The 20,766-nt window shown below is 38.4% G+C and overlaps 1 protein-coding gene across 5 annotated transcripts in view; it reads right to left on the reverse strand.

Annotated features, from left to right (window-relative positions):
* Positions 1-16,314: 16,314 nt before the first annotated feature.
* auts2a (activator of transcription and developmental regulator AUTS2 a) overlaps positions 16,315-20,766 on the reverse strand; it is a 395,578-nt gene continuing 391,126 nt past the window's right edge. For 4 of the 5 annotated variants that reach the window (XM_059539305.1, XM_059539303.1, XM_059539307.1 and 1 more), the window contains 6 exons: positions 20,334-20,405; positions 19,987-20,128; positions 19,353-19,433; positions 18,838-18,921; positions 18,362-18,623; positions 16,315-18,133 (listed from right to left, as the gene is read on the reverse strand). In XM_059539305.1, the coding sequence (XP_059395288.1) occupies positions 16,909-18,133; positions 18,362-18,623; positions 18,838-18,921; positions 19,353-19,433; positions 19,987-20,128; positions 20,334-20,405 (1,866 nt within the window). In that variant the 3' untranslated portion in view covers positions 16,315-16,908. The remainder of the gene's footprint in view (positions 18,134-18,361; positions 18,624-18,837; positions 18,922-19,352; positions 19,434-19,986; positions 20,129-20,333; positions 20,406-20,766) is intronic. The other variant, XM_059539304.1, reaches the window with a different exon arrangement.

Below are 20,766 nucleotides of genomic sequence, written 5' to 3' on the forward strand. Positions count from 1 at the left end.
TATATATATATATATACATATATATATATATATATATATATATATATATATATATATATATATATATATATATATATATATATAATTTTTGCCACAACATCACAACAGCACCAAAGTGAACCCCTTTTCCATCAGTTGCTGCATGGATAGAATGGCTGTAGGCTTCAACTCTAGAGAAAGAGAGAGCGAGAGACAGAGTGAGATAAATAAGAAACATTTGTTTAACAATCAACTGGTTTATATATATATATATATATATATATATATATATATATATATATATATATATATATATATATATATATATATAATCTCCTTGCAGCATGTGGTCCATCTCTTCAATTAGGGCAGGGATCTCCCTTTTTGGATTGTTATATGTATCTTGAAAAAGAGAGAGCCTACTTGTTAGAATATTTTGAGATCATGAAAATATCCCTAGTGCCTTTTTTAATCATCTGTCCTACAATGAGCCTAACCAAATCCATAAAATCACTTCATATTGGCCATGCAAAAACTAACACATGATATCAATGGACTGTATGTGGAGTAGACCTGCAGATGGCAAATTTGGCAGCAGGCCAAATTGTAACAAGCTATTAAAATTGCCAAACGCCTCATTCATCATTGCAAAACAATGCCAAAACAACAGGCTAACACATACTGCAACTAGGCAGTCAGTGCAGTTTAATTTTGAAAGATATTTTAAACATATAGTAAAACAACGACTATTAAGCCAGTATTCACACTAATACATTAAGCTGCAGGTAAATCTTAAAAACCTTACATCAACCATGCTCTTGTCATCTGATAAGTTTAATTAATGTGCAGGCTAGATTCACTTATAATACTTTGTCATTAAAACTCAACAAGGATTTATGAAATCATTGCCACGAATTAACGTTGTAGTAATTAATAAAACTAGCTCACAAATTCTTAATTTGGTGGGAATTAATTATTAATTCATAGTTTGCAGTTCTCACTATATAAACTTCGCACCGTTTAAACGTTATAAAATAAAACTTATTTAAATATCTGTCTGATTGCTGTCCACGTCGTCCATCTTTAATTAGTGTTGACCCAGTACGGTAGGTGGCGCTTTCACAAAAAATTTAGGGTCCTAAAGCTGGGGTCCAAGAGTTGCGCTCCTGAAACTGCAGCCTCCGGTTGTGCAGGAATACCTTTCTCGAGTGGGAACTGAGCAGTTGGTTGCAATTCGCAACCTCACCACTATTTGCTGCTAAACATTACACACTGCGCCTTTAAGAGCTCCTGCTGCTAAACATGATGCAGATCTGACACGCACCATAGTTTCTCATAACTCTTTCTTTACCTTTTCTGACCCACTTCAGCTCTTAAAAGGCAGCTCTATAACGAGCTGACAAGTTGAATTGGGTGTTAGACAAGGCTCCAGGACAGTTTGGAAAACCACTGCATTTCAGAGACATATCATTAAATATGACTCATAAATAACAAATACTTACATGCACAGTTTTAAATGGTTATTTCACACGAGTTATATTAAGAATTGTATTTCAGTGGGGGTAAGTGGGTGTTTGTTGTCAACAGTTCAGAAGACGTGAAATAAAGTGCACACATCTGTAATAAAACATCCCTCACATAGCTCCAGGGGTTGAATAAAGGCCCCTGTAGTGAATCCATGCATATTTGTAAGATAAATATCCAGATTTAAAACATAATAAACACTTTTTTTGTAACATATGCTGACTGTGGGTCATGGAAGACATGCAGGTGAAAGATGGAAGACATATCCGTGACTAAACTTTTTTAATTCATGATTGTTCAAACACATCTCTGTTGTACTTTTGTACTTTATGACAAGCTAGCACATTTTGTAATTTATATTAACATTTATATAGGTTATCATCTGCTGGTGGTGCATAAAAAGGAACAAGTCAAACAGAGGAGCATCCATAGCATGAGGCATAAAGCTTGTTATTAATAAGCATGTTTTCTAAAAAAAAAAAAAAAAAAAAAAAACTTTAAGCAGAGTTTTGTCTGACACACGGACATGGCTAGTCAACATCGTGATGACTGATACTGTTTTTAACATACAATTATGCAAAACTGTCACTTGCTTCACTTAATAACAATCTTCGTTATTATTAATGAAGCTCTCTTAATTGCACAATGAATCTCTTATTTACATCATGTCTACACTGTTACAATGAGAGGAATTCCGAGCGTGTAAGAAAAAAAAAATCAGCTTTTAGAAGCATAGACAGTAAAAGAAAGTGAGCGAATTTGGACCAACTTGAACAGAATGTCCAATCAGAGGTGTTCAAATCAACAGACATGTCAGTGATTGGCTACATCGCTAAATTACTACGAAAATGCACTCTAACTAGAAACTTTTGACAAACTGGAGTCTTTACCAAACCTGTTTTAAATATGGTTTATTTTATCTGCTGAGAAAAGGATGCGTGGAGCATGAGAACAGTTATAGTTGGGTGAGTCTGGCGCTGATTATGTAATATAATATATTATTAAGTTGGCTTGAGAAAGCTTGAGAAAGCTAACTTACTGAAATCCTGAAAACCCTAGCAACCACATAGCAACATCTTAGCAAACATCCCTGCTCAGCATAGCTCGGTCCGAGTGTTTTAAATAGCTTTCCAACCTGCCTGTCAACGTATGAATCTGCGCACCCTGTTCGCGCAGACAGAATACGTCATTATCGCATTCACACACGCTGTGCAGTAGTGATGGGATTTGTGGCTCTTTGAGTGGATACGGAGCTTCGCGATCCGTTCCTTTCAAAGAGCCGTTCAAAAGATATATTTTTAAATATTTATTCAGTTTTAAGAAGCCATCTTGGGGGCATCTCAGTTTATCCTGGAAATAATCACTGGGAAGAATGATGAGATGAGATTTGTAGTCAAATAATTAAAACTTAATATCTGAGTTTGAATTATTCTGAAATATCGATTATTACCTAATTTGTCATGTGTGGACTATATTCCATAGGGTTGCACAAATCCCTCTGCTTAGACAGTGACATCACTATTTTGGATTTACCTTTAGTACAAAGTGTGTGTGTGTGTGTGTGTGTAAAGCTACGTTGACTTATGTTATTCATACAATACCTACTCACAAATAAACATCAAAAACAAAGCCGGCTGCAATGAATTTCTGTGCAAAATAGCTTTTACTACAAACACTTCCACACAAGAACATTGTTATCACACAAGAACATTTTGATAGAAGGGTAATTCTACGGAAATGTCCATTTTTCTGTCCCTAGCCTTTACAGAAATATTACACTTGAAAAACACTTTAGGTTTACAATTTTTTTATATTTTAAAATGAAACAATATGTTATTTGAACAATTACACTTTCTTGAGCCATCAATGTGGCAATATTTGATTTTTATTAATTAATTAGAATTCCAAGCACCACAGAAGTGCTTGTCCCCACAGTCATGTACAGAGGGAAAATGCTTTATTTTGAGGTCAAAAACAGTGTTTTCTTCCATTTAAAATACAACCATGTGTCCATAACTATCAAATAAATGATGTAAATTACATTAAAAAACAAAATGCTAAATAAATATTATAAAATATATAATGAAAGTAGTGGTCCCCTGGAGTTGTGTCACTGGTGTTACCGTTTAACAAAAAAGCTCTTATTTTGAAATAACGATCACACTGATGACATCACTCGACTTCCTTCTTCCAATTTCCTGGAGATCTTTGAAGAGAAGCCCATGGTAAGTCCACTGTCTCTTTTCAATTATCAGAAATCTTCTCATTTATCTCATGATTTCATATGAAGCTTTTAGTTGAAGTCACCGGTATGACCTCTTTTATTGTTTGGGCATTGTAAAAAACTAGAATACAAATGGATTAAACTACTTAATTTAGTGAGTATACCATGATTGACAACATGTGGTTTGATACCTTGCAGCAGCCATTTTGTAAAATGCAGTTTTCATGAAAATTGTCACTGGTGTTACTGTCACTGGTGTCACCTTCCTTATGGGTAACACCAGTGAAGGTCAGTAACACCAGTGACTCCCTTTTATGGATAAACTTTGTTCAAAGCTATTCATTTAGTTATTTTGCATAAAATAGCACTAAAATTGTGATTCTAACTTTTCTTTGTCATTGTTAATCCTCCTTTGGTCAGGTATTTCTAAATTAAGGATATGGCTTAACTGAGCGCAGCTGAGAAACACCGACTATACAGAAAGCGTAGGGATGCTGATCCTGAACGCAGAGCAGAGTATTTGCAGAAAAGGAAACAGAGCTATGTCCGTGACATTGACACACAAAAAAGAAAGAGAGTAAGTGATTTGAGTGAAAGGGAGAAGAGATATGAGCGAAAGGCATGGAGGGTCCGTCAGCAAAGATGCAGGCAAAGAGTCAGAGCAGGAGCATTGACCCCCCCCCCCCTATCATCACCAGATAGATCACCAAGCGTTTCAAGGTACAAACTGAACTGTTACAAATACAGAAATAAATGGTGAAACCGATATAAAAGTGCATAGCATACAGTACCTCCACATACACACTCGCTCACAAACACTCTCTCTCTCTCTCTCTCTCTCTCTCACACACACACACACACACACACTCACTCACTCACTCTCTCTCACACACACACAAACACACTCTCTCGCTCACTCTCTCTCCCTCTCTCACATGAAGTTAAAATGTGGTCTATGATATTTTTCTAACTCTGATTTCAGTTCTTATGAAATGAGTCATTTGTATATGTTATGTATGTCACTGGTGGTTTGTTGTGTAACTGGTGTTACTGTGTTTTTTTTCTTTCACATTAAATAAAATCTGTCATATGTGGCATAATGATCATTTTAAATTCATTGAATTCTGCTGCACTTAAGAGTTAAGCTTTAAAGGATTGTATTATTGCTTGTTTAAAACCTTTTTTTCAAATATTTTCATTGTTATAGCAAATACATGGTTGTGCAATTGAACTAACATCAATCAGTCACACTTTTAACAAACCTGATTAAAATAAATAAAACATAATCACCGTATAAGTTAGATCATTCATTTTCTGTACCTCTGACTGCATGTGCTGAAAAAAAAATAAGAAAATATTTCATAAACACCTTTAATATCACTAAAGAAGTAAAGTTACACCAGTGACAAAAAAAATGGTGTATGCGGTCTTTAAATACATGCACACAAAAAATAAAAAATCATTAAGCTGTAATTTATGTGTACTCATAAAGTCAAAGGGTAATCTAATAATGTGGTCTAAGTTTAAATGTTAGAAAAATAAATCAATTTAACGAGATCTTGCCATACCAAATGTGGACGTTTCTGTAGAATGACCCAGAAAACAAAAAATATTTAAAGTAGATCAAATTAGAATAAATAAAATGCAAATGTCGACATACTACAAAGCCTACTATTACTACTGTAAACTTTGAAAATAGGACATCACCCCCTTCAAGTCAATGAACAATAACAAAGTGGGCTGCAATGAATGTTTGTGCTTGTTTTTTTTTCAACGCTCCTACCCAATGACAGAGGCACGCAGGTTTTTTTTTCCACTGGAGTACTCACGTGAAGGATGCGTGCACAACTAATAACTAATATCATCACGCTATAAAGGGTTGGCCTGCGCTGGGTGCGCCCCTCCCCCTATAACTGTTCTGTCTCGCGGAGGAGCTCATTTGTGTTTGCATCTGTGTGAAACACGCATAGGAAAAAAGAACGTCAAGAAGAACGGCTCCCCTCCAGCCGCGACTCGGCTCCCATCGTTCATGTTTATGAGCCGTTCAAAAGAATCGGTTCGTTCGCGAACGTCACAACTCTACAGTGTGCAGACAGCGCTAGAATGGCAGACAAACATCAACAACCCGGTCTTCCTTCATTGTATAGTAATACTTTTTTTAAGTTTTCTGGCTGGTAAATGACACATGATGTAGCCCAGCGATTCCCAGTGCTCGTGCACATATTTTGCATGTCTCGCTTAGTTAACACACCTGATTTAGATGACCAACTCGAGCTACGTGAATGAACTGTGTTCCAATCTACACGATCTCTACACCATGTTCATTGACCCCTACTCCCTGAGCAGGGGTTTACTTCACTTCGGAACATGGACTGGAATTGGGAACCGCTGTTGTAGCCTATTGTAGTAATGTTCTCTGATATTCTGGTCTGTGAGCATAAATGCGTTCAGGGGGCGTGGCTTTGGACAGCGATTGCAGGGAGGGTGGGACGTTCACTTTCAGTCCTGTCAGGCTAATGTAAGCATTTTCCAAGATTTTCTACTGCACCTTTAATGTTGAGTCAAACCATAGTTGAGTAACCTTAGCAGAGAATTTTGGCAATATTATTTCATAGGTTATTAATTTATAGCTTTTGCCTGTACACTCAATTTTACTTTCCATTTAGTTAGTCTTCTAAAACATCATTTCATTTTTTTAGCGGGAAAACAACAGAACAAACGTCAGTAAGTATTAGAAAATCGTGATTAGTTTTGGCTAATTTTGACACTGTACCTCCATTAAGTCTTCTCTCAATTGTATAAAACAAGCATTTTGTTTTAAGTCTGGTAAAGCCTTTTAGAGAAATACTGCCTTGTATTTAAACACAGATGGTTGTTTTAAAAGTTTACAAAGCTCACAGAGTATTGCATAACAGTAATCAGACCCACAGTTGAACCTGAACCATGTATTATTTTGCAGCTCTTAATAAAGTTCCAGGCAAGCTCCTTTTATTCACTCTCCAGGCACCAATATTTACTCACAATTGATGTTTGGTGAGTTTTTTAACCCTGGGTTAATAGCTTTGGATGCAATGAATTTAGCCATGTGTCTGAAGCTCCGCTGGATTCCATTACAGGCAATCAGCACACTGACAGACGTGCAGTAGTGAGGCTCCAATGTGCAGGTAATGTGTTTGGTTGTGGCTGTTAGAGGGTCGATGCAATGTGTTCGTTTTCCTCTCTTGCGGCCATATTGGGGTCATCTCCATTACAGCCATCGTGTCTGCTGTGTATCTGGAATATATGTGTGGTATGAGATCTCCCACAGGAGAGCAGAGGTCAGGACCACTGAATTAGCTGTAGAGCCATTTCTCACCTCTTTCTTTTTTGTCTTTCCATCTCTCTTTATGTCTCTATCGTTCTCCATTTCCCCTCTGGAGATATTTCACACTGGAGGCTAAATCCAGTTAGACAATTAGTCTCTCTGTGTCAGAGATGGAGTCTTCCCCCCGGGCCCACACATCATGCCCTGCGTAAGTGGGCCTCCAGGGCTCAGAGTATGTGTGATGGGAGATAACTGCAGTCTGATCGGGCCTGGGCCTCTGTGGGAATAATGGCCCTGACAGACAAGCCAGGGGTCAGACAGAGACACTTCAAGAGACAAGCTGATAATTGGTAGAGCGGTTCGGTTGATGTGGTCTACCTTGGATGGTGTGAGGGTCTTTAGAACTTCACATTATCAAATACCACATATAGTGCTGAAAATATCTGAATCATTAATGTGATGCTTGTTTTTTGACATGATTTATTATGGCATAATCTTTCATAGTTTTGTTAGTCTCTCATTGACTGTGAAGTGGCTTAAATAGCAGATGATTTGACTTGATGATTTAATGAAGGTTAGTTCAGGATTCCTTTTATACTATTGTAGTATGTGGTAATATTTAGAATGATCTTTTAGCTAATTCTTATATTTCAGTCAGTTGCCAAGGCAAGATTTTTAAGTTTCCTTTATTTTTTATTCCAGCATTGTTTCAGTTGAAGAAATTTTTTTTAGTTAGCAGTAACAATTTTTTTTGCTTCATGGTTACACCACATGCCATTTTTAGTCAATAGTTAATTTTTTTTTTTAAATGGTATAAGTTTTCGAAACTAAAAAAATGCTAAGTACATTTCTGAGAACTTGTGACTTTAAGCTTTAAGATAGATTAAAGATTTTAACTATCTTTATAATCAAGACATATCAAGACAAGCATTTTTTTCCAGTTAAGTTTCACGCATAGTTTTTTTTTCAAGCAATTACACCACAGACTGATCCATGAAATGCATTAGAAATTGACTTGAATATTTTCCTGTGTAACCTTGACATCATGCTCTGGTTTTGGTGTGTTACGATAAGATGAGTTTCACCGATAAGCTCAACATGCATTAATATTAATGAAGTCTGACTGTAGAGAAAGCTCAATGGTAACACAATCCATAGCATAGTTTAAAACAGCTAAAATGTGTTTTTTCATTGCATGTCATAAATATTACATTGCACCACAAACATGTTATTTACACGGTTCAACTGTTGAGTCTCGCTTGTTTGGAGCCAAAGCAGCTGTTTTTGTCTTATCAGTACTTTGTGTACCACAGAAGAATCTCTGGCTTATTTCAGTCTGTTCACAGGAATCAAGGACATGGGGCTGGTGCACGGAGCGATGCTTCATTCCTCTGAGGAATTCTCTCTTGTAATAGTTAATTCCAGAATGTTCCTCTGTAAAAGGGGCTTGGAGACAGTACATTTTTAAAGATGATATTTAATTATAATATATCTTTCATACACATATAGGATTCACTGGAATACTGAAGAAAGAAGAATGTATAACCAGAAATAGACAAGGATTTGAATGTTTTGGATGCATGTTGTTATTATTATTGTCAGGAGTGAGATTGAGTATTTGTATCTAATCCCCTCCATGGTTATATTTATGCAGACTGAGGAGATTTTTAGCATCTTAACGTGGAGGGTAGGAGAAAGAAAAGCACAGCACAGCATGCTGGAGGGGATTGTTTTAGATTTGCAGTGCAGCCAGAGGAACTGATGTTATTCACTGTTTGATTGATGCTTCTTTCATATGTCACTCAGTTTCTGAAAATGCAGTTTCATTTGCTGCTGTATCTCATGGTTAAAAATGCTAAGCCAGTAAATCACTGAAATCAATGCAAATCGGATGCTACGCAATTTAAAATGGAACACGGATGTAGTAAGTGATCACAGTGTTTAACCTGTATTTTCATCAATGCGTATTTCACAAAATTTGACGTCATGATAGTTCCTCCTATCATTGTCTGTCTTGCTCTCACTTGACTGAAATAGTCTCTGCTTTTTGGACTTGAAGGGTTTTTCCTGTTTGGCAGCATTCATTGTTTGCATGCCTGTGGGTGGCTCTCATAAACCAGGCCGACCGGCTCGTTAACCTTCTCCGATGACACCATGAGCAGGATTGGCCCGTGTGCCACGCCCAGCCCTGTACCTGTCCCTCCATCTACCTGCTCCTGCTTGTTACATTGCCAAAGCGCTTCTGTGACCCCTTCAGATTTAATGAAGGCGCTTTGCTGCCATCTAGTGGTGGAAAATATTGTCTGCTTTGTTTTAGCCAGGGTGCATTATGTCATGTCTGCTTGAAATGTTTCTGTTTTCAGTAACATAACCTGGTTTCCTGTTGACCTCAGGAGCTCCTGGTGGCCCTATAGGTAACTTATTAATCATTTTTAACATCTTAATAGATATGAAGAATTATGAAAACGAAGCGTAGGGCAGCTCTTGGCTTAGTTGTTATTGTGTTGCAGCTCCATCTCCTGGCACATCTCTTGTGCATATATTTTTATTAGTCCATTTAAAGCTACACAGTGTAACTTCTGGCCCTCTAGTGGTATAAAAAACGACATGCATCATGCGGAGGAATTGTGTTTTTGTTGTGACTCGGCTCTGAATATGGCTCGTGCTACAGAGGGCAACATTTCATCTGAGAAAGTTCATACACAGTATCAAAAATGAACAAAAATGATTTGTTAACACGAGATAAAACTATTGCTAGTCAAAGTTGGACGAATGTTCTAATTTATAATTAACTTCACTGTTGTTAGCGTCTATCATAAAATATCTTAAGTTAAGTAAAAAGCCATCTCTCTCTCGCTTTCTTATTAATCATTAGGAGAGAGTATGGCAGCCCATAGAAGCGCTCGCGGAAAAGTTATGATAGAGGAGAGTCTCAATTGTCACCATATCAAATTTGGAATCTCTAACTCAAACTCTGTAGCCACCACTTGTCCAAATTTTCCCTCATGTTTACGCTAATAACTTTTGAACCGTAAGGTACAGAAGGAAAATGATTGTTTTTTTCCTCTGAATCCTTGGCTTATATCGAAAATTGAAAAATCGTAAGGGTTGTTTTTTCCCCGCCATTTTCAATTGTTTGAAAAAACATACTTTTTCAAAATCGTCCTAGATGGTTTGTCTGATTTTCAACAAAATTGGCTCAGATCAGATTCAGACCACGCTGGCAAAAAGTTGTGGAATTCAGTCAATGTGTGTCTAATTCTAATTTTTTAAAGATTGACCTCATACATTATGCATTGGTTAATTATGTTTTGATGTCTAGCGATTATCAAAATGGATTTAACCATATTTGTTGGTCTGCAAGTACTTTCTCTAATTTTGGGATGCCCTCAGTTGATTATATTACTGTGATGAATAGAAATAAATGATGGGAATTTAGGGGTAATTAATGTACACGCCCCCCTTCATCGCAATGAATGAGTGTTGCGTAATTAAATGAGTGTATACAGCTGATGTGGGAGGAGATGAGGATTATTTAAGGACGTTTTGAGTGCTGCTTGACAGGGAGAGTCGGGGAGCTCTCACTTGTGGGGAAACGCTAGACGGCCGCTCGGGATAATTAGTGTCTCCGGCGGTGAAGACAGACAGTTAGTGGGGGGTAAATGTGTCAGATAGTTAGGGAACGACTGCCGGCTAGGAGAGCTCCTGATCGATGCACCCATAAACTGTACACTACAGAGAGACTGGAGAGACTGCTTGTGTCTGCCGAGTGACGCACAGAGAGACTGGAGAGACTGCTTGACTTGTGTTTGTCGAGTGACGCAAACGTGGAAGGGGATTTTCTGTGTCTCCTCCTCGTCGGACGTTGAGCTCGTCTGCTTGTGGACCAATACACTGAAAAAGGGGGGTAACGTGTTTTTATGTGATGGTGTCATGTTTTAACAGTTAATAAAGAATTGTGTGTTACTGACATCCGAGTGTGCTGATCTCTGCCCCCTGAATTCCGTGCGGTTGTTACATTACTAAGCAGATCATCAAGTCTAAGACTTCCACCTGTTCACTTGATACCTTACCTACTCTTTTAGTGAAATCCTGAATCCATTTAGTTTCTTCTGTTATTACAACTATTGTGTGTTTGTCATCATCAACTACTTTTCTTTCACCTTTAAAAATGGCTTCTATCACTCCAATTCTTAAAAAGACTGGCGCTGATCCTAATGATCTAATTAACTACAGGCCTATTTTTAATCTCCCTTTTATTTTAAAAATACTTGAAAGAACAGTAGCAGCACAACTTGAATCACATTTACAAAGTAATGACATTTACGAGCATTTTCAGTCAGGCTTTCGACCCAAACATAGTACGGAAACAGCTCTCGTTAAAGTTATAAATTATCTTCCCCTAGCTGCTGATTCTGGTTTTCGGTCTACTCTTATTCTGTTAGATATTAGTGTTGCATTTGATATTATTAGCCATTCAATAGGAATAGCTGATAATGCGCTTCTTTGGTTTTCATTTTATTTAAGTAACAGAAAACAATTTGTGCAGATTAAGAATATATGTTCAGATCCTGTCTCAGTTATTCATGGCGTTCCCCAGTGGTCGGTGTTGGGTCCGCTTTTATTCAACCTTTATATTCTACCTCTTGGTCGTATTTTTCGTTGTTATGCTATTAATTTTCATTTTACGCTGATGACACACAAGTGTACATTTCTACAAGACCTAATGTTTCTTATCCCTCTCTTGATTTTACTAAATGTCTCCAGGATATTAATATTTGGATGACTAATAACTTTTTTAAATTACCAATAAGACAGAAGCCCTCCTTGTGGGTTCTAGGCCTGTCTTATCTAAAACTCAATCCTTTACTTTGTTCATTGATAATTGTTCTGTTAATTTTTATGCCCAGGTGAAAAGTCTTGGAGTTATACTGGATGGTTTTTTCTCTTTTATTTGGCATTCCTGGAAAACAACTTCATTGATTACAGTTAATTCAGAATTCAGCAGCTAGACCCGTTCATGTACTGTCGATCACATAACTCCTATTCTTTTTAAGTTGCATGGGCTTCCTTTTCATTATTGTGTACATTACAAAATTTTTACTTCTTACCTACAAAGCTCTTCATAATTTGGCACCTCGTTATCTTTCAGATCTTCTCCATCTTTATACTCCTTTGGCTCTTTGAGATCATCTTCTGCACATTTATTGTCTGTTCCAAACTTCAAGATGAGTTCCTTTGATGGTAGGGCTTTTAGTTGTGCAGCGCCGAAGCTATGGAACTCTTTACCTTTGCACATTCGCCAGCTTAATTCTGTTTCCCATTTTAAAGTTCAGATAAAAACTTATTTGTTTAGAATTGCTTTTAATTATTTTCTTGTTTAATGTGTTTTTATAATGCTTGCATTTTATGTTTTGTTTTATTTGTACATTGTCCTTGAGTGTCTTGAAAGGTGCCTATAAATAAAAGGTATTATTATTCATGTTGATTAGTCAAAGCATTCTCAAATAAATTAATTTGATAAATCACACAAAAATGGACCTCCGCAAAGGTTTGGTGAACTTGGTGTGTGTTAAAACAAGCAAGACCTAATGAAATTTTAAAAGTGCTAATAACTTTTGTTTACATTCGCCTATGAAACTGATGTTGATTGATTCCTTGGATCATGCCGAGAACATCAATACCAATTATGCAATAATTGACTGAATTTCCTGTCTGCCATTTTTAATTGTTAAAAAAATACTTTTTCGAACTCCTCATAGACTGTTAGTCTGATTTTCACCAAATTTGATTCGGATCATCTTCAGTCCAAGTTGGCAAAAAGTTATGGATTTTGTGTCGATATACGAAACTACAAAGTGATCTGAATGTGCCATTGTCACCTCAAACTGACCATGCCACATTCCTTTGATAACAGCGCTGCCTATTGGTCAAAAGTAATAAACCATTCATTAACCATTAATTATAAATTTTCCATCAATTCAAATAACTTTTTATTACATTAGCTTATTTTAATCAAATATTCCAAATCAAAATATTCCTTGGGTTATGCCAAGAACATCGATACCAATTATGCCAGTTTGCCGAAGTTCCTGTCCGCCATTTTGATTTGTTGAAAACGTACTTTTTCAAACTCCTAGACCGTTGGTCCGATTTTCACCAAAATAGAGTCAGATAATCGTAAGACTGTGCTGACAAAAAGTTATGGATTTCATGTAAATTCCCAAAACCGTTTTTGTATAGCGGCGCAACAAATTTGAGGTTTGATGTCAAACCGCATCTGAGAAAGCTTTGACATACAGTATTGACACCAAACTACACTTTCAACTCACACAGAACTCTCCACATCGATTTGATATCAGCAGCACCTATTGGTCAAGTGATAATTCATTAAAGCATCTTACTAGTTGTTGTATTTATGATTTTTCAGCCATTTCAACTACATTCATTCTAAAACAGCTTTAATTACTCATTGCAGTTGGTCTGATGCTAAATGCTATGCTTAGCTCCTTCTTTTTTCTCTGCTGTACTTGGCCTTATAATTGCTGCTTGCAGCTATATTTAATTGGTTTATACAACCAGAGGTTTGGCGTTTTGCATGGCCCATGATGAATGTTTTTTGCTTGTTGTTTTTTTTTTAGCTTCACACTGTCTTTGTTTACCAATATGCACATTTTGTCCTGACTGTCTTAAAGATTGTCATTTTGCACTCAATAACAGTACAGTAAGGGAAAGAAATGCAAACATTAAACTGCAGGTTGTTTATTACTATAAACTTTTTTTAATAATTTGTATTAAATACTTTTTAATAAAATATATATAAAATAAAAAGAATAAGAAATAAAATACTGCTGCAAAGTTCCCCACTAAATACTCTGTTTCAAACCAATATCATATAATGAAAAATATAAATAAATAACTGATTACAGTGCAGCATTACCAATCCCAGCTTGTAGGCCTGCTCATATTTAAAAATATATATATAACTTTTCCAAAGTGTAAAGTGCAGCATCAACAGTTTCAGTTTTTAGACCTGCTCAGATCTCGTTATTGCGTTGGACCGATTGGAATTAAGAGCAAAGGTCTGTTTAAATGCCGGCGGGAGCTGCGTTTGAATTACAATAGTTTTTTTCCGAGTTGTAGTGATGTTCACACTCTCGTGCCTTTTGAAAACCTTAGGCCGGTGACACACTGGCATATTGCACCTGTCAAACATAGTCTATTTTGCCGTCAATACTGTTGATGGTGTCCTTTATCAGTAGACTTTATATTTATGCTCAACATGAAGAATAGATATTGTTGTCGTGAAGACAAGATCCTGGTCTGTCGGCGCCTCGGCGGCCTCCTTCTATGTCACCTACATGTTACACCCCTAATGTACATAGTTTAATTCAAGTTTATTTGTATAGTGCTTTTTATGATACAAATCATTTGCAAAGCAACTTTACAGAAAATTAAGTTTCTACAATATTTAGTAGTAGCTTATCAGTGTTGACTGTCAGTTTGTGCGCATATGACAGGAATTTTCAGAAAAATTAATACAAGACGTAGTCAGCCAAATGATGAACACTATTAACAGCAATTATTATATGATGCAATCACACTTGTAGCAATATTTGTAAGTTCTGTATGTTGTTTCAGGGTTAGCATCCTCTGAGGGTCAGCATCATCTCTTCTCAGGTGTTCTGGATCCAGACTGGAGCTTGTGTAAATCCTAGTTACCACGCGATGTCAATCCCGTGGCAAAACAGAGAAACAAATAGAGACATCATTAGCATAGCTGCTGTCAAAAAAAAAATTAATTAGTTTAACCCAAGCTAAAGAATAAGAATGCGCATTTGATCAGATACAACTGCAGTCACAAATTATGAGATGCATTATTTGAATGCTTGGTGAAAGAGATGTGTCTTTAATCTAGATTTAAACAGAGAGAGTGTGTCTGAACCCCGAACATTATCAGGAAGGCTATTCCACAGTTTGGGAATCCTTTAGTGGACTTTGCTATCCTAGGAGCTACCAAAAAGTCCAGCGTTTTGTGACCAAGTTAGTGACTTAAGGCTAGTTAGGTATACAGAAGCTAAACCATTAAGGGGCTTATAGGTAAGTAATAATAATTTGTAGATGATACGGAATTTAATAGGTAACCAGTGCAGAGACTGTACAATTGGGATCCTATCCAATATGATCATATTTTCTTGAACTGGTAAGGACTCTAGCTGCTGCATTTTGGACTACCTGTAGCTTGTTGATTGAAGATGCTGGACAACCCCCTAGCAGTGCATTACAATAGTCCAGTCTAGAGGTCATGAATGCATGAACATAGTAGCCCTGAGAGAACTGGATCTGTTTCTGGACAAACTGACTGTCAACTGTTCGCATGACACTAGTAAAATGATTAGTCTGATGACAGTGTCGGTCTGTATAATAATCGAAGAGGTTCAAGAGGTGTTTTTGTGCTCTGAAGAATGACCCAAGTTATAAATGCTAGATAAGTCTAGACTGCTAGCAGATTTTGCCTGTGTATTGATTTTTTTTTGATACCAAGTATTGACAAACAAACGCTAGAACAGGATTAGTTCACATTTTTTAATAACATGGCACAATTTACATAACACAAGTTTAACTGAGGAGCATGCTGTCGCCTCACCCTTTTTTTGTACATGATCTAGAAAGGACTTCAATTTTTACGTACATGATAAACAGCAAAAAAGTTTCAATCTCTTTGCAATACATATTGACTACCCACTACTGCTTCAGTGGACATTTTAATGTTTGATTTTAAAAAAAAAAACAGTAGAGAAAATTAAAGAAAAAATAAACACTGCACAACATCTGAATTACACAGAGTTTAAAAGCGCACAACTATCCCTCCCATGGACTACTAAAATAGATCTCTGCTCAAAAAAACAAACAAAAAAACCTGTCCATAGCTTACAACTCGCTTTATCATTGTGTAGATACATAACACTTTAATACACCGCTAGACCAACACAGAATTGTCCTGCTTTCTGTACTCAGACTTGTCATGACATGATGGTAATGTGTTGTATTTTTTTTCAAATTGCCACACTTTTGATTTAGAGGTAACTAATTCATTGAATTTCGGGTTTGTTAGCTTCTTGGAACATTGGTGTATTTGCAAGGATTGTCAACACAGAGCTTTATAGCTTGAAGAACATAAGCATGTTTCTGCATCAAAAGTTAGGGATCATGTTTGTCAGATGTGTGAGTAAAATTCTTTGCAGAAAATCCCTAGTTAGGAACCATCACAATCACAAGCAGGAGAAAGAGAGGGGTCCGTAGAGACTGTTTGTCCTCTGGAGGAGAGGAAAATGATCCAGAGAGAGAGCCCACACAAGAGTTGCATAGTTGAAAGAAGGGATGTGGTCTCTTGGACAATATGATCCTTCCAAACTATTAATATGCAGCATTAAACTAGAACCAGAGCTTGTGCGCTCACTCTCCTTTTGATCACTGCCCACTATGTACAGCATTTCAAAGTAAAGCTTTCATAACAACCATTTGCATAATTGTACCTTAATGTTTTTTTCCTTAAGGAGAGAGAGACACCAACTTTACACATATCTACAATTTCTGCCTTTTTGCAATGTATTGAGGTACCTGTACATTCCAAGATCATCTTTCCATGTTGGAGATCTAGCGCTTGTCCACTTGCTCGAAATCAGTGTACTGTACATGTTTAAGAATACACATCAATGCAGGAGTGAACAGGATAAAAGAGCATGAAAAATCTCAGTCTTTTGTACAAAAAACACACTCAACACAAATAAAACAATCAGTAATGCACAACCTATATACAGATATGATACAGCCTCAAGTGCTTGCTTTTGAGTTCCATTACAGTCCATCGGGGGTCTCACCGTGCCTCGATGTCTTTGTGTGTGTGTGAGGGGGGTCTGTCTCTAATGTCAGTGCCGAGTGGGGTAGTCCGCCTGGGAGATGTGGAACGCACTCCCAGGGTTGGGATAAGAGGGGGCGGGGCACTGAGTGATGCAGTGGGAGGGGTTTTGTTAAGGATTCCATTCTGGGCAGCCAAGGCAGAGGAGGGGCTTACACGGGGGTAGTGCATGCTGGGAATTCCAGGGGCCATGAGACCCGGGTGAGGGAGGTGTCCGTCTAAAGAGGGGTGATGCATCGGGTGCAGACGTCCCTGCTCGTAGTCTTCTCTGAGCAAGTGCAGACGTTCCCGCTCCTCTAGGTGTGCTCGCTCTTGTTCCCGCCGCTGTTCCAAGGCCAGCCCGTGAGGGTGGTCTCGGTTAAAGTCATGAGGCTCACGGTCCCGATATGTGCGTTCTGCTTCATAAATCCGAGGCGCTGCTAACCGGTGCAGAGGGTCATTCCGCAGTAGCAGATCCCGAGCTAATGGATCTCTCCGGTGGATATCAAGTCCCCGGTATGGGTCCCTCATGGGATCCCAGTGAAAGGCGGGATAGTGAAACCTCTCTGCCCCTGGAATGGGACTGATACCCATGAAGGGGGGCAACATACGAGTCCTCTCCAGACTACTGATACTGTTTATGGGGTGCATGCTGGCCATGCCCATGGGTACCGGCATTGAAGATGGAGGGTGGAGAGCAGCAGGAGGAGGAGGAGGAGGAGGAGGTGCTTGCGGTGTGGACCTTTGTTCTGGGGATCTTTCTGTGGAACCATCCTGCTCCTCTTTCCTCTCTTCTTTCACCTTTATCTCACTGTTTTTCTTCTCATAGGTGATATCGGCCTTCTTCTCCAGAACATCTCGAGTCAGCCCGCCGTTCACCCGATCTATGCCACCTGCTCGCATGTAGGGTGACGCTGTAACTCGACTGGCCGGCTTGTCTTCAGAAACCCGGCCATTGTGGATGACGGGAGCGTCCTTGTCACTGTGGTGATTCTCCTTCACCTTGTGCTCATCGGTGTTGGAGTCCTTCCAGTCTGAGTGCTCTCGTTCTCTCTCGCGATCTTTGGGCTTGTCCTTGTCCCGGGACTCACTAGAAGGGATGTGGTTCCGGGAGGGCTCGGATGATCGGGTGTGACTCATCAACGTTAGGGGGTTAACAGGAATTGGGGATGGATGATTCTGGTGCCTTTTTTCCGCAGGTTCCCTAGAGGTGAAATGAATCATTACTATCAGACAAAAAATATTTTTGGATAGTATTCAGCTGGTCATTGTTGTGAAATAAACTTCTTCAGGGTGATACAAGACTCTTTGGGTTTATTCTGCAATAATGACCGGCTGACTTTACAGCAATACATGCCAATAAAATATATAATCACTGACAAATGATATCAGATGACTGCTATGTAAATATGATCCACACAGCTATACACACCGCTCTTTATCATCCTTGTTGACTGATGAATCCCTCTTGTCCAGGTCACGTTCTCTCTCTCTGTCCCTTTCTCGTTCTCTGTCTCGTTCTCTCTCATGGGAGCTGACTGACGCGCTTCGTTCAGGGTCTCCAGGTTTGAGCCAGGGAGGTGGGGTGGGGAAGGACGGCGGAGTCCGGTGGAGTCTGTTCCATGGCTCGTGGGGTCCACTGAAGTGCTGTTGTGCGCTGGGTGCATCTTTGTGGCCAAATACAGAGTTGGAGGCTGGGAGTAAAAAAAACACATAGAAAAACAACATGGTTGGATTTTATTTATGTTGATCTTTTCTATTTCATGCATGAGTACTCTTTTGATTTCAAAATATTAAAATGTGTTATAATGGTTTTTTAACCTACAATTAATCTTATACCTGAAATAAATATATAAATGTACTGTATTTCTGAATAATAAAATGTTGAATTAATGAATTGGCACTTACCGATTGCTGGGTTTCCCAGGCCACCAAAGGCTGCAGTGCTTAATGAGGCCAGACCTCCAAATGAAGGCGGTCTGTTGAAGGGCTCTGTCAATCAAGACAGGAACAAGGAATCAATCAATGAAATGGTTGTGTGAATGTTATGACTTAAAATACCCCCCAGTTTTAAACTCACTGAATCTAAAGAATAACAGATATATAAACGTTTCAGCAATCTGTATATCCTCCACTGACTTTCAGAGAAGTGTTCAGTAATCCTTAATCCAGGGTTGTCCAATCCTTCTCCTGGAGGGACATTATCCTGTAGAGTTTAGCTCCAATCCTTATTAAACACACCTGAACCAGCTAATCAAGGTCTGCAGTATTACTAAAAACCTCCAGGCAAGTGTGTTGGGGCAAACCGGAGCTAAACTCTGTAGGACATTGTCAGGGGCCTTTAAACTTCAAGAATATGCCGTTTTTGACTGCACAGTGACATCTAGTGGAGGAAAGTGAATGTGCGAGTCTTGTCAGCTTACCCAAGTGGGGTCCTGGGGTTAGAAAATTGCTAGGATGATGTGGAGGGTGTCCAAAAGGTGCAGCTGAGGGATGTGTGGTCCCTGAAACACAAACAGACAATGAAATTTGTTTCAATCTTATTAAAGCAAGCCTAATGGTCTAGCTCAAGGTTTCTAATTGCAGTCCTGATGTCTCCCAGCTCTGTACATCTCTTATCTGACACGTTTGACTCTATGGAAGTGGACTTCAAAGGGTGTTCTGCCTTATTAAGGGTGATTTCAGTCCAACACAGGTGTGTTTGGTGTGTGTGCTGCCTAGACAATACATCCTTGACAGGAGTGAAAATGCAGTACATAATACAGTACAAACAGGATTAATCAAGAATGTTGCCGCTCACAGCATAGGTTGCTTTAAGCATTTAGATTTTGTTACTTTACTTGTTTGCTGTATAGGTGGTGTGTAATGTGTATCAAGAAATGGGGACTGAAATAGTTACAAATGCATCAAATCTATCTAAAAAAAACAACAACAAAGAAAATCAAGAATAGTTGGTGCTGACTAACCAAATGTTAGAAATGTTGGAAACACTGCTCTTGATCTGTATAGTGACAGGGATCTCTATCAACTCTGCTAAGATTCTGATTTTCTGCTCACCTGCTGCTGAGAAAAGCGATGCCGGTCGTGCCAAGTCATGAGGGTGATGGATAGCTCCAAAAAGGGTGGGGCCTGGGGGTCGACTTAGGAACTCCGGTTTGAAGCCAAAGTCCAGCTTGTGTGGGTCAACCTGTATCTGCTGCTGGAGAAGGCCAGGCACAAAAGAGAACAAATGTGATACCCCTCTCAAAGTACATAAAAAAGAGGCTGTATTGTATTCTGCAGATCAGAGTTAACAGAGAGGAGAAAAAAGAGAGGCACAAAGAAAATTTCTTTGCATATGTAATGTTGATCCTGATCCTGAGGGTGCAGTAAAAGTCAAATCAGGTTATATACGCAAATCTCACCTTTACTTTCTGTTGGTGGTGGTAAATTTGCCAGGCTATATGGACATGCATAGCACACCACTTTCCTGGTTTCTGTGGAGACAGAAAGACGAGGTAAGATTTTCATGTTCAGACATGACTATGTTTATGCTATTTTATTCCTTTAAAACACTATTACAGAATATTGGATACATTTGAAAATATTATTTGCAATTTTATGTGAAGTTGAAAATGTCAAAGTGAAATTTAACTTGAAACGTTGATAAGTTTCTTTGCATTCCCCTACGTTGGGCACAGTTGCATATTAATTAGGGAAAATGTCATTTCTACGTTTTTTACATAAGAGGGAGTCATATAGCATCTCCTATAGACTCTGAGATGAGACCGTTGAGTCCCAGTGCACAGCTAATTAAAGAGACTGCAGAGCGGAAGGCAGGTGCACGGTGTAAGGTGG

This window comes from Carassius carassius, chromosome 45, assembly GCF_963082965.1.
Source record: "Carassius carassius chromosome 45, fCarCar2.1, whole genome shotgun sequence".
NCBI lineage: Eukaryota > Metazoa > Chordata > Actinopteri > Cypriniformes > Cyprinidae > Carassius > Carassius carassius.